The sequence below is a fragment of the Aegilops tauschii genome, chromosome 7 (genome assembly GCF_002575655.3).
Source record: "Aegilops tauschii subsp. strangulata cultivar AL8/78 chromosome 7, Aet v6.0, whole genome shotgun sequence".
Taxonomy (NCBI): Eukaryota; Viridiplantae; Streptophyta; class Magnoliopsida; order Poales; family Poaceae; genus Aegilops; species Aegilops tauschii.
The window spans coordinates 278,160,349-278,175,449 of record NC_053041.3 but is presented as its reverse complement, the minus strand read 5'-3'; the positions used below and the strand labels follow the sequence as shown (position 1 = coordinate 278,175,449).

Genomic DNA, 15,101 nt, shown 5'->3' with positions numbered 1-15,101 from the left:
TTGGTCTCAACACATGAGTAGGTGGTTCTCTCTCAGAAAATGTATGCTAGAAGTGTAGGTGTAACACCCCGCATGTAACTTTCCATATTTGTAACTCCGACTCTTGCCATTTTCGGCTATGCGTTATGATATTCCCTCCGTGGTCGGGTTTTGTCTTTCATTTTGCTTTTTGTCATGTCATGCATTTTCATATCATGTCATCATGTGCATTGCATTCGCATACGTGTTCGTCTCATGCATCCGAGCATTTTCCCCGTTGTCCGTTTTGCAATCCGGCGCTCCCATCTCCTCCGGCGCACCCCTCTTGTTTTCTTTCGTGAGCGGGTGTCTAACGTTCTCGGAATGGACCGAGGCTTGTCAAGTGGCCTTGGTATACCACCGGGAGACCACCGGTCAAGTTTCGTTCCATTTGGAGGTCGTTTGGTACTCCAACGGTTAACCGGGCATCCACAAAGGCCATTTGTGTGTTGCAGCAAAACCCCCTCAAAAACCAGCCCAAAACCCACCAAACTCTCTTCCATGCTCTAGGTCGTTCGATCACGATCGTGTGGGCGAAAACCGCACCTCATTTGGACTCTCCTAGCTCCCTCTACCTATAAATATGTGAGACCCCCGAGATTTTCGCGCAGTCCAACCCTAGCTCCGTTCCCTCTCCGCCGCCGGACGCGTCCGCCGCCGCGCCCCGCCCTACCGGAAGCTGACACGTGGCGCTCCACTGCCGTTCTCCGCCGCCGGCCCGCGAGCCCGCCGCCGGCCCACCGGCCCGTACGCCGCCCGCAACCGCGCCCTCTCCTCCGGGCCGCGCCCGCGCGCCTCCCCCGCCGCCGGCCTGCGCACCGCCGCCTGCCTCTCCGCCGACGCCGCCGCACCCGCTGCCCCGCCGCCTGCCCGCGCCGTCGCCGGCCTCCGCCGCGCCGCCGTCCGGCGACCCCGCCTCCGCCCGCGGCCTCCACTCCGGCGACCCGCACCGCCCTCTCCTCCACCGCGTCGGCGTGCCCCCTCCGGCGCCTCCTCGCTGTCCCCCTCGGCCTCCCTCGCGCCGGCGACCTCGGCTCCGGCGACGACGCCCGGCCTCGGTCCGATCTGGGTCAACTGCGAAGGTTGACCCCGAGCCCCCCTCAAAATTTCACTAAGTCTGGAAACTTTCACGTTCTGGTGCATTTTTCATCATTGTATAACTCTTTACATGTAGCTCCGTTTCGCACGTGCAATATGTCAAATTGTTCGTCTCGTGATGCTCTACAATTTTCTCAATTTCACCATGTTCATTAGAGGTCATCTTGATGCCCAAATATCTGTTGCAAGAGGGCTAGTTGCTGTTACCTTCTGGTTTTTATCAGAACTTGGAGATTTGTCATTTTTGTATCATTTAATCTGTGCATCTTATGGGCATGAGCTCTACATGTGTTTTGTTGTATGTCATTCCATCTTTCCAGTGGTGTATGCCTTGTATTTTTGTGATCTCTGTAGTGACTATCACAATCATGCAAACTAGGCCCCGTAATGTTTCTGATTTCAGAGACTTGGTGATTTCTCCGTCTTTGTCTGCTGTTATTTTGTTGCCATGTAAACTTGATGCTATAGAGAGATCCATGCATATTTTGGAGATGTCCAGTAAGGATGTTTTGTAGATATTGTTGTAATTGATCCATTCCTGCCCTTTTTTGCAATTATGGAGTGCCATAGCATGACTCAATCTTGCTCTACTTTTGCTATAAAATATTTCTGGCAGATTCTTAACATGATATGCAATTTTGCCAAGCTTATTGTAGTTGATCCATACATGCTATGCTTGTGTTCTTGCCATGGATAGCTTCATAAGCATGCCATCTTGCTGTAGGTATGCTTGTTTTGTCATGCGTTTCTCTGTAGTGAGTGCATCAATCTCACCAAGATGCCCTCATATTATTATTTCTGCCAATCTCTGTTTTCTGCTAAGTCTGAAACCTGATAACGAAACTTGCTATGTTTACATGCTTGCCATCATATCTTCTGGTCCTTTTTGGCTTATGGTCAGTAAGGGACTTCCGTCATATGCATTTATTAGAATACTTACATGCCTTGTTTTGCCATGTTAATTTCCTGTAGCATGTTGATTTCGTGCTCTGAAAATTGCTACCTGATGCTGTTTTCTGCCATGTCCAGTAATTTCACCAAGTCTGTGATCCTGTTATCTTTTGCACTTTTGCCATGCTTGTTTGAGCTTGTTATGTTGTGAACTAGCCGTAGCTCAGTGTTCATATTTTGTCAAGCATCTCCTGTAGATTACTGTCATATGCTTTTTTGCTATGTTGGAGTGCTGTAGCATTGTTGCTTGTTGCATTTTAAGTGCTATCATGCTGTTAATCGCAGATTCGTGTCATTCTTGTTTTGCTTGCCATTTGCAAACCGTGCATCCGTTCCCGGTGATCTTTATATCGATTTCGACCGAAATCATCTCATCTTTCCAGTGGCATGCTTGGTTTGCCAAGTTACTGCCTTGTTCATCATTTTCCTTCCGGAGCACGCATACGCATCGCATATCATATCTTGCATATCATACATGTTTTGCATCATGTTGCTTGTGCATTTCTCGTGATTGATTGTGGTTTCGTTGCTTGTGTTCTTGTCTTGGGTAGAGCCGGGAGACGAGTTCGTGAACGAGGAACCTGTTGAGTATGCTTACGAGGATCAAGCTTTCGACAACTCTGAGAACCTTGCAGGCAAGATGACCACCCCTCGAAATCACTTCTATCTTTGCTTTGCTAGTTGTTCGCTCTATTGCCATGCTACGCTACCTATCACTTGCTATATCATGTCTCCCATATTGCCATGTCAGCCCCTAACCATCCTTTCCTAGCAAACCGTTGTTTGGCTAAGTTACCGTTGTTGCTCAGCCCTTCTTATAGCGTTGCTAGTTGCAGGTGAAGTTGAAGTATTGTTCCATGTTGGAACATGTATATGTTGGGATATCACAATATCTCTTATTTAATTAATGCATCTATATATTTTGGTAAAGGGTGGAAGGCTCGGCCTTATGCCTGGTGTTTTGTTGCACTCTTGCCGCCCTAGTTACTGTCATACCGGTATTATGTTCCTTGAGTTTGCGTTCCTTACGCGGTCGGGTGATTTATGGGACCCCCTTGACAGTTCGCCTTGAATAAAACTCCTCCAGCAAGGCCCAACCTTGGTTTTACCATTTGCCACCTAAGCCTTTTCCCCCGGGTTTTCTAGAGCCCGAGGGTCATCTTTATTTAAACCCCCGGGCCAGTGTTCCTCTGAGTGCTGGTCCAAACTAGAGCCCTTTGCAGCGCCACCTTGGGGAAACTCGAGAATTGGTTTTAGTTGTACGGACTGCTCATCCGGTGTGCCCTGAGAACGAGATATGTGCAGCTCCTATCGGGATTTGTCGGCACATTCGGGCGGCTTTGCTGGTCTTGTTTTACCATTGTCGAAATGTCTTGTAAACCGGGATTCCGAGACTGATCGGGTCTTTCCGGGAGAAGGTTTATCCTTCGTTGACCGTGAGAGCTTATGATGGGCTAAGTTGGGACACCCCTGCAGGGTATTATCTTTCAAAAGTCGTGCCCGCGGTTATGAGGCAGATGGGAATTTGTTAATGTCCGGTTGTAGAGAACTTGTCACTTGACCCAATTAAAATACATCAACTGCATGTGTAGCCGTGATGGTCTCTTCTCGGCGGAGTCCGGGAGGTTAACACGGTCTGAGTTATGTATGACGTAAGTAGGAGTTCAGGATCACTTCTTGGTCATTGCTAGATGACGACCGTTCCGTTGCTTCTCTTCTCGCTCTCTTTTGCGTATGCTAGCCACCATATATGCTTATTGCCGCTGCAGCTCCACCTCATTACACCATCCTTCCCTTTAAGCTTAAATAGTCTTGATCTCGCGGGTGTGAGATTGCTGAGTCCTCGTGACTCACAGATTCTACCAAAACAGTTGCAGGTGCCGACGATGCCAGTGCAGATGATGGGGTCGATCTCAAGTGGGAGTTCGACGAGGAACGTGGTCGTTACTATGTGTCTTTTCCTGATGATCAGTAGTGGAGCCCAGTTGGGACGATCGGGGATCTAGCATTTGGGATTGTCTTATTTTCATCTGGATCTTGACCGTAGTCGGTCTCTATGTGTGTATTTTGGATGATGTATGAATTATATTCATGTATTGTGTGAAGTGGCGATTGTAAGCCAACTCTTTATTCCATTCTTGTTCATTACATGGGATTGTGTGAAGATGACCCTTCTTGCGACAAAACCACTATGCGGTTATGCCTCTAAGTCGTGTCTCGACACGTGGGAGATACAGCCGCATCGTGGGCGTTACAGTAGGCACGTTCTGATGGATCTCTCCATGAATGAAGAGTGGGTGGAGGGGTATATATAGCCTCCACACAAAATCTAGTCGTTACACACAATTTGCCAAACCCGGTGAGACCGAATCATGAAACTCGGTTAGACCGATTTAGTTCAAAATATGAACGTTAGGCTTTTCGGTGGGACCGACATGTCAACTCGGTGGGACCAATTTCATTAGGGTGAAGGCATAACGTAATCTCGGTGAGACCGATCACACAAACTCGGTAGGATCGATTTCTGTAATAGTCAAACAAAGAGTTGGTCAGGCAAACTCGGTGGGACCGAATCGCTCATTTCGGTGAGACCGAAACATTACGAAAGGGAAACAGAGAGTTTGCATTGCGAAATCGGTGGGACTGATCGCTCATCTCGGTTGGACCGAAACGTTACGAAGGGAAACAAAGAGTTTGCAATCCCATCTCGGTGAGACCGAGATCCCTATCGGTGAGACCGAACTGACTAGGGTTTCTGGCAGTGGCTATGTCAAATGAACTCGGTGGCGCCGGATAGATCAAATCGGTGGGGCCGAGTTTGACTTTTGGTTTGGGATATATGTGGAAATGAGAAAGTGGTTGAGGGCTTTTGGAGCATATCACTAAGCATTTTGAGCAAGCAAGCCATTAAGCAACACCTCATCCCCTTTTAATAGTATTGGCTTTTCCTATGGACTCAATGTGATCTTGGATCACTAAAATGAAAAAGTAGAGTCTTGAGCTTTTGCCAATATGTGTCCTTAGCATTTTGAGGGGTCCACATTCCTAGTGCATGCCATGCCAATCATTGAAATTTATGAAATAATCATCTTGAGATAGAATTAGTTCAATGAGCTATATTGTGTTAGGAATTACCAAAACCACCCACGGATAGTTGCACTTTCAGGGACACATGCCCTTGTCCTCTCCTGGCCCGGCCATCAGGGACACAGACGCCTCTTTTTCTCTTCTCCTTCCCCATCCCGCTGCCCCCGCCCCCTACCCCTGCCACAACCGCCGCCCATTTTCGCGGCCGCCTCGCTGTCCAGCCCGGCCGCCCAAAGCACAACAACCAGATTTGCGCCTCTCTCGCCCCGACGCCGGCAGCCATACAGTAGATCTACGACGGCGGGATTTGGCGCATCCAGCCCCCGGATTTGCCGCATACTGGCTGCGCCGACTGCGCCTTGCCATGGATTGGCCGGGTACCGGACCGCACTGCCCCGGCAATGCCACCACCTCTAGCATGATGATGCATCCGCCTCTAGCCGCTCGAATGTATCCCGTCGGCAGTTCACTGGCAAAGACACACATGGCCGCCGCTTGGGCTCGGCGCTGGCCCAGCGGCTCATTGGCTCACCGTTGCCGCTCATAAAGTGCGACGACTACCCGGGGCAGGTCGTGCGCCGCGTTTCTACCACGCCGGAACATTCCGGATGGGTGTTCTTCAAGGGCAAAAAAGATGGGGTGTGTGCTTCTTTTGATTCGGTTGTGCTCCCGGATTCAGCACATTTTTGGTAGCTCGCATTGCTTATACTCAAATTTGTGTGTAGGGTGGATGCAAGTTTTGGTATTGGGAAGTAGAATATATCGATCTATTTTATTTTCTTTCTACGGGGAGAATATATCGATCTATTGTTATCTCGAAATTTGCTAGATGTCCGTGCACTCGTTGCTAGAATAGAGGCTAGAGATGAGATTAGATGCGAAGCAACGTCTACGTATTTGGAGTCGAAGAAGATAGAAGTGCGCAAGCTGGAGAAGCCACGGATCAACAATGAGGACATACAAGATATTAATCCAACTAGTAGAAGCAGTTATGAAAGTTGGATATCTTTTAAAATGTCTAATTGTAGTTTTTGTTTTTTTGATCTTGCTCTTCTAGGGAAGAATTGGTAAATGTACCCAATGTATCAAAATGTCGTTGATGAACGGGCACCAGCCGACCTTGACAATCAGATGCGTCTGTGTGTTAGGTGCATGTCCAGCGCATCCAAGAAAATCGCCGGACACACTTTCATTGCCCTGCTCAAACAGACAAAATCCAGACAAAACAGACGTGCCTTTATGATGGTGGGTTCGAGTTGGCCTAACCCCAAGTTTTGTCGTCGTCTTCGTCAGGACTGAACCCCGGCCTATAAATTACGGTGGGCCGCCGGATCATACATACAATGGGCGGAATGGACTTGTTCTCAAGAAAAAACAAGGCGGAATGGACTTGTTGATAACCAACAAGCTTCCTAGCCGCAATTTGCACGCAGATTCCACCAGTCTTGTCCTCTCAGATGGCCGATCGACCAACACTAAAATTAGTTAATGATGTAACTGCATTAGACAATAATAAGGATGATGACAGCAGAGAACCAATCAAACTGCTACAGCTGAATTACAACAGTTGCTTCATACGAACTGATAGGTTCGCTCATTCATTACAAAACAGACATGGGCAAACAGTTGGCAGCAGCTACTCTGGTTTGTCAGCTGAATTACAACAGTTGCTTCATACGAACTGATAGGTTCGCTCATTCATTACAAAACAGACATGGGCAAACAGTTGGCAGCAGCTACTCTGGTTTGTTCTTTGCTGCAGTGCTATCTACCTGGCCATCTCAAATCTTCACCCAGGCTCCTAACCAAAAATATTTCAACGCTGAGCAATTACCAAGTCTAGAATAAACTTACAATCTGCTCACCGCAGACCAACATAGAAAAGCTTTCGGTTTCCCTTTCGCCGTCACTTTGGACAAAACAACTTGTTACATGAATGCTAATGCACATTTCATTCTACAACACATCAACTCCACAGTTCCCCACCAATTAGCTGGCTACACCGCCCCCCTCAAGCTGCTGCACCTGTCATACCCTCCTGTAATTCGGATTGATTCCGTAAGGTAACCAGCTATTGTCATCATACAGGACCTCATGTGCCCCGTTGAAACCATGGGGGTGAAACGACCTATTAATCGCTGGCTGGTGGACTGGCAAAGGAACAAACATATGCCGGGCTTGCTGCTGCAGTTGAATCCCAGGATCTGTCGAGTAGATGAAACTACCATGAGGTTGTCCTATCATATGAGGACCTGGATGAAAGTGTGCTTGTGGCAACCCATAGGAAAGCCGAGGAGGAATCGGAAGCTGAGATGGATGCACAATCTGATTAAATGGTTGGGTAGAACCTACTTGATGCACATGAGGCATAAATACAGTGGGAGTTGGTAAAATAGAATCAGTCCTGTTAGCAGCGCGGCCACGTTGTGCAGTGTGCTTCACTTTCTTTTGCTGCTTCTCACTGTTTCCGGGGTCATGTCGCAACTCCCTCTTCCTCTTGCTCTTAACATGTTTTGGACTGGGGTGACTGACTGGCACATCCTGATTTAACGCCCCAAAAATGAGGATCTTCAGTGTCAGTGCATCAATTTTACCCCTAAAGAAATCAGTCAATTTGGAAACAGTATCCTTTAGGCATTCACAGATGTTCTGCATCTCCACCTTCCCTACTGATCTGGCAAAATTCTGAGATCTGTCCAAGAAGTCTTCCACCTGCAAAAATGAACGTATCAAATCAAATAAACAATGCTCTGCAGGATTTATTGAGAAGTCACAATCAGAATTCACACAAAACTTACACTCAAGTTACCAATTCCTCTGTTCCAGGTCTTTGAGATCCAGAATCCATCAAAATTGCTGGCACAAAGCCCTTGCTCCCATAAATCCTTTACTGCTAGTAGCTGCACAAGAGAAGACAAGAGTATATTTGAGCATGTTGACCATTGAAAAGTCAAGATGAGGCCACGATGAAACTAGGATGCGAGCTATGTGGCATGAATGAACAATTGCATTTATTTTATTTTATTTTTGCAAGGTGCCCATACGTAGCCACATGCACATAGCCAGAAAAAAGGAGCTAAAAACAGCTGTGCGTTAAACGAGGACAAGCTATACACTGCACGATGGAATCAGGTGGTTTAATCATGTTCTCTGTGGAAACAGGGTCACAATATTGAATAATCAGGTTACTTGATCACCATATTTCACAGGAAAATGTTCTGAAGGGCAAATGACAACAATGTCATAGCTCAAACTGAACAATGTCATCCCATTCCCGCCCGCAAAAAAAAATGTCATCCCATTCCAGCAGGGTCAGGTAAGTTTAGAGGCTGAACATGTGCTGAAGTTAAGATCAAGTGGAGATGTTTGCTGCAGGAGGTAACTGGAAGTATAATAGGAACATTGTCAAAAGTACATTCATCGACAAAAAAACATGGGTGCACCAAATTGTGCTTTTGCACCTGATATCTTCCTATCAAAAATTGAAGCAAACTATAAATAACTCACTTTACTCATTAGTGATACAAAAAGTTCAGCAACGGATTCTTTATTAGTGCTCCCAAACCCCTTGAATAGCACAACGTTTCTCTGGACACTTGCAAAGTCTGCACCATCTATAAATGGGTATAAAATATCTTACTGTTAGTTTTTAATCAGTAATCAGATGATAAAAATATGACAACAGCAAATGTAGTTGCAAAGAGCCAAAAAGAATGACATGTACATCAATAGAGGAGGTACCTTTCAGTAAGCCGGAAAATGCAGGTAATATTGGAGGATGCCGGGTCTGCACTCCACATTTACAATTCATAAGTGCACTCATTTATTTTTGTTCAAAAAGAAAAATAATTAAGCCTCAAGTCTCAGCCTGGGCCCCTCTAATGGAAAATTCTATACAACAGCTAAGCTATATCCAATGTACTCCGATCATGAAGTTTGAACAGAAAATCAAATAAAGGTAACAATCTCACTTTACCTGTAAATGGAAAGCAACTAAGGAGATAATTGCCATCGAGCTCATCGTTCGATCTTTGGGACAATTAACATCATGTGTCTTAGCCCAGAACTTCATCTGCAGAATAAACAGAAAATAATTTCATATCTTTTAGATAGATAACTTCAAGGGGAGTATAATGCTAGTTATACTTTCCAAAAATAAACATCAAGACAGGATTGAAATACCAGATAACAAAGTATCTGAAATCTTTCATCAATTGAAGAAACAAGTTTAAATATCATCGATCTTGACATGCCATCTTTGTTTTCGACTGAAATATCACATTCAACCCCAGTTCCCTTATCAGTAACCTTCAGTACAGGAACTATAGCACTTAAAACAGGTAAAACCCCATAACAACGACCACGGCCTGAAATTAACAATACAAGAAAGATAAGAAGTAAGGAAGACATCGACAGTAGCAACAAAAGGCTTCTGCTAAGCAGTTGGTTATATGCCCAACACAAAATGGACTACACAGTTTGCGGACATCTATCCAAGCAATGTTGATGCTATTAAATTGTAAATGACAGGCAGCCTTGCCTCGAATGAAACTTGTTCAATATAGCCAATTATAATTCTTCCGATTTTACATGTTTGGTACATGTCATATCTTGCGGTTTATACAAAGAGACAACACAAGAAATGGATAAAATTTTAAATCTTTGTTTTTTTACATAAACTGGACATTATAAAATAACTAGCACACATGCCCGTGCATTGCAACGGTAGAAAAAAATGATGTATACTTATATTTAGTGAGACATGTATGTGTAAAAACAACGCCTTATGCCACACTACAAAGAAAACGGTAGTCGCAACGGGAGAAAAAAATGATGTATAACGGTAGTTGCAACGGGAGAAAAAAATGATGTATACTTATATATACTTATATTTAGTGAGACACGTATGTGCAAACACAACGCCTTATGCCACACTACGAAGAAAACGGTAGTTGCGCAGTCCACCAAAACGGCCAACAACGCCACACAACAACAACTAGATGGTGCCACTCGGTGGCAAGGAGGTTCACCTACCGAGGTTTATCAACCACTCATCATTTGTGAAATAGCGCCGACAGCAAAAATAAGATGCAATCCATTAGAGGCTATATCTATATAAATATTTAACACATACTCCCTCCGTCCGGAAATACTTGTCGCTCAATGGATGTATCTAGACGTGCTAGATACATCCGTTTGAGCGACATGTGTTTCCAGACAGAGGGAGTATGATATAACCTAAGATGTAATGCACTGGGGAGCACTCTTAGGTCTACTCGAATTTAGTGATAATTGTATGTGAAAGCACAACGCCAAAGGGGCCCTCAATACAACCCTCAAGCTGTTTAATTCGCCAACATCATCATGCATGTGCATCGATCTCCTTTAATTATGTCGTTTAATTAGTTAGCCCATATCAGCCTAGTCACTCGATACGAACCAATGTGATCCTTTAATTATGCATGTCTCCTGTTTATTTAGCACACAACCAGCACACATCATGCACGTGCATTGTGCTCATTTAATTGCATGTCTCATAGAATTCCGTTTAATTAGCCCACAAGCGCCGATGCATGACCGATTTATAGGTTCTCAGCACGACTCGTCGCCTCGCATGCACACGGCAAGCCACGTCCTATCCATCGTGACAAGGTTATGACTCTTTTTCTTGTGCTCGTTCACGGTGGCCGCTATGATTGACGCTGCTGGTTGTAACGCCTCATTATCTTTATCTCTCTCCCATTGGCCCATGCAAAGCCCGTTATCCTCGTATTGCAGCGACTGCTTGTTGATGATTACGAATTAAGACGTATATAAATTGGTAGGAAAGGATGCAAGGAAGCGAGGTGGTATTTTTAATAAGCAAAAGAACCATTACTTGTACACATAGTATGGGGTAGCTCAGTTGGATGTACCCTTTGGGCTCCACACCCACGCCAATTTTTTTTACTGGGCCGGCCGCCACCTCAAGCAAGAAAACAGGGCACCTCACGTGAGAGGATCGGGGGAACAACCCACGAAACGTTTTTTCACTTACAATGAACGTGGCCCAATAACGGCACTGATCAATTTATAAATCAAAAATAATAATATGGGTGAACGGATCAAAAATTCGGAGAAACGCACCTTGCTTTATTAGTAGATATAGAGGTATAGATATAGATATAGATAGATAAATTATGACCCCAGGTATTGGTGGAACTAGATGATACCCCGCACATTGTTGGGGGAATTATTTGCTATATATTTGATCAAGTTGGAACAATATTTGATTATTGTACACATTTAAGATAGTTATGGAATATAATTAGTGTAATAATATTCACATGCATGGGTGCGTGTTGTGGTGGATCATTCCTCATGGATGTTAGCATGTTGAGGTGGCCTTTTTTGCATGCACGGTTGGATGTTGAGGTGGCATAGTTGCATCTTGAGATAAATAGAAGAAATGGGGATCACTCTCTCAGGTATATAGGATTCTATATAGAAAAAAATGCACCTCGAATTAGCAAAACTGTAGGCTTACTGCATATAACGATTTCGCATTTAGAACATTTTGGCTTTCAACGGGATGAATCCAGATTAACATTCTGCAGGGCTAAATATGAAACTCACGTAGACACCAAACTAAGGTTGTCAATAATATGCATTACATGATACAGTTCTGAACTTTTCTTTCAAAACGATTTTGGCATGCACCTAATAGTGTTTATGTGTCGGTGTTTTCAGCAAATGTTATATTGCAGTGCCATAACGCATCATAAAACTGTTGCCTACACATGTCGGTGCAAGCTAAGTAGAAGATGAGCATCATTTTATTGCATGAGCAGTTTCTCTTACGGTTACTTCTGTAGCTATGTACTTTTAGAACAAATTATGGTAACCTCAAGATCTTCACACATAATGTATGCAATCGCTATGCCAGTCTACGTCCCTTCTTTAAATCTATCAGGTCCAATACATAATTTTGTAAATAAGATGGAATGACAATTTATGAATGCGTGTTTAATGAACTTGAATCTCCAATGAAAGATGAGTAGACATACAAATGCTAGGAGAGATATGAAGATAAGACAGTAGTAATTACTCTGATGCTTATGTAGGACTTTTGCGAACTTTCTAATAACAGAAATCTTGTCCTTGCGAGCAAATTGACCATCCATATCATTGCTAAAGTTGACAGAGAGATCAAGATCACTTTTAGTAGTAAATAGATCCATTGTGAATGACCCAAACGGTTCCACAACTGGAAAATCATCTTTTTTACCTGAAATGAAACATCACAAGAAATAGGTCACACCATCACGCAAATTTCATATATTCATATGGGAGACAAAACCTTCCTAGTAAAAATAATATCAGGATAGTGATAGCCTGTTACATATAAAAATTTGGAGAACATGTACTGGCATTAACTAATCAACTACCTCAAAAAAGAGGTTGACTCCGTTGGAATTTAATACACTTAAAAAATCAAAACCAAATACCACTAACCCAACAGGCACAAAAGATGTATGCTCAGATTTCAGAATGTACTTTTTCCCTCATGCTCTATAATGTACTCCCTAAATGCTCTTATATTTCTTCACAGAATACAACAAAAGGACTCTTTATGTCCTACCAATATATTCCTAGTACATCAACTCATCAAGGCATAAGCTTCCATAAATGAAGTACATGGTGAAATCTGCAGTTGTCACATATTCATCTTAGCTGGCAGGTATCTGAAATAGTGAGACACTGTTACTTAAGTATTTGCATCTTTGCTTGACTGCCAGTGAACTCACATACTTGAACATCTGCATGTAATCTATAAGATCACAGGTGTTCTAAAACCAGGCATGAATGTGATGATTTCAATCCGTATACATATCTATAAAATTTTACTGTACATGTTAACAACAATTAGGCATAATAATTGAAAATACAGAAAGTTTGATAGTATAATTTCTTGACCCAAATGGTAACAGACAGGAACATCTCTTACCAAAAATGTCTTTGGCAATTTTGTTGAAGACGTCTATCATAGTACGTCGTTGCTCATACTCAACTGGCTTTGGGCGCAACATCGCATATGTTTCTAGAAGTAGACCTTCTAGAGTTGGAAGCAGGGCAGGATCAATCAGGAATGCCTCTGATCCCAACTCGCAGGTTTCCGCATGCTTGCATAGAGCTGCACGTAATCCAAAATTGAAATCAGACAGTACCACACCTAATGTAAATGGCAACAGCAAATCATGCAGCTGAAGCCCAATTGCAGGTCACAAGTATGCTAAAAGACATCACCCCAACTGTTTGGGAATTTCAAAGCTCAGCGAGGTTACATTTGTGCTTTAAACGGAAGTTACATTTGTACACTTTTGGAAAGTCTACAGAAGCGACAAGGAAAATAAGTTCGCCAAAGGAAAATAGAGAATTAAAATAAGTGCACAACGAACCTACTATGGCTCGTTAGATCCCACAAGATTTAATGAGCTACTTTAGTATACACTATTGGATCCAACACACAATTCAAAGGATATAGCATAGCATACGTCAGCCCGCACTTTACCATCCAATAGAATTGGGGTTCATGACCGACCAACCGACTACCAGGACTTTCTACAGTAGCAGAAGGAAGGTCCTTTCAAACTGCATCACAGTTGGTACAGCTCCATGTAATAATTCTACACGATGGATTACATGCCCACATTGCTCTCCACCGTGGTCTACTCCATAAATAGAGAATAAAGGATGAACACTGAATAGAATCTTCCGTTTGCTATGCTTCAGAGAGCCACCAGAATGAGAGACGGTACCTTGGGTATCCCATGAAATTGCCACGCTGGGCCTGCAGGATTCCAGAGAAAAGGAAGTTCGCGTTACACATCACAGAACAGAAAATTTCTTCATCACCAGCCTAGTACATGTTCATATATGATACAGTAACACGTGGCAGCAATTTCTCAAGCGCAAGCACACATCTTTTTTTCAACTAATAACAGACTGTATATAAAGTCCACCCAAAATCTGACTTAGAATTTAATCAAACAAGTAAAAAAACTTTTTTTCGACCAACCAAGTAAAATCCTGCCTTCCTGTGGCTACAGTTTGGTCTCGGCTAGAATTCAATCTAACAAACGGAAACCTCATCAGAATTCAATCTAGAATATGAACGGCAATAAAACAGCTCTAAGCAAGGGGAGGAAGAGGGGGGCGAAGCTGACCGGGGAAGGTTGTCGGGGCGAGCTGAGGGCTCGGGTTCGGGCGCGGAAAGAGGCGTAACGGTCACCGACGCCATGGAGTGGGACGGAGAGAGCCGGCGGGATCGGCGACGCTGGCGAGCCGGCAGGGTAAGGAGGTCACCGGTGGAAAGGTCAACAAAACCGCAAAGCCTGCGAATAGCCAGCAAGTCGCTGACGGGTGGACCCCACGGCTCCGGTCACATAGGGTTTTTTTTCGGTTTTTGAGGATTCATAGGGTTTTTTTTCTTGAGATGATTTTGACGATTCATAGGTGCACAGCCCAATCCAACTCTACTCCCAAGTCCCAACACGGGAGAAGTAGGGATGAAAATGGGGTGGAAACTTTACGTTTTTTCGGAGGAAAAATAGAAACGGAAACAAAAATTTGCAAAACGTAAATGGAAATGGAATTTTTTATGCGGAAACGGAAAAAAACGAAACGGTGTTTTTCGGTGAAACATGCATGGAAATGGAACTTTCCGTTTCCGTGAATATGGAATTTCTGTTTTTAGTATAGACCTATAGCTACTTTGTAGTCCAACCACCAAAGAAAACACAATGACACAATTAGTAGAATGGATCTAAGGCCCAACTTCTACTACCACACATGTACTCAGCTTTACCCTATACGCAATTGTCCAGTACTACTACAATACTACGCTAAGTTGCTAACATAATGATATTATTTTATAGCCATGTTAACAACTCGTTAAATTTGTTTGT

General features: G+C 43.9%; 1 protein-coding gene across 1 annotated transcript; it reads right to left on the bottom strand.

Moving 5' to 3' along the window:
- Positions 1–6,712: 6,712 nt before the first annotated feature.
- On the bottom strand, positions 6,713–14,544 carry LOC109753914 (protein HESO1). Its single transcript, XM_020312834.4, has 10 exons — positions 14,361–14,544; positions 13,953–13,984; positions 13,142–13,327; positions 12,242–12,421; positions 9,337–9,521; positions 9,131–9,226; positions 8,896–8,941; positions 8,662–8,768; positions 7,953–8,054; positions 6,713–7,866 (listed from the first exon to the last, which is right to left on the bottom strand). The coding sequence occupies exons 1-10, from the start codon at positions 14,432–14,434 to the stop codon at positions 7,183–7,185; spliced, it is 1,692 nt and encodes a 563-aa protein (XP_020168423.1). The 5' UTR covers positions 14,435–14,544; the 3' UTR covers positions 6,713–7,182.
- Positions 14,545–15,101: the final 557 nt, after the last annotated feature.

Excerpts from the sequence above, each read along its gene's own strand:
- LOC109753914 (XM_020312834.4), bottom strand. The coding sequence starts at position 14,434 with ATGGCGTCGGTGACCGTTACGCCTCTTTCCGCGCCCGAACCCGAGCCC. Across the intron at positions 12,422-13,141 it reads AATTGCCAAAGACATTTTTG|GTAAAAAAGATGATTTTCCA; the intron begins GTAAGAGATGTT and ends GTTTCATTTCAG. Across the intron at positions 8,055-8,661 it reads TTGTATCACTAATGAGTAAA|CTACTAGCAGTAAAGGATTT; the intron begins GTGAGTTATTTA and ends TCTCTTGTGCAG.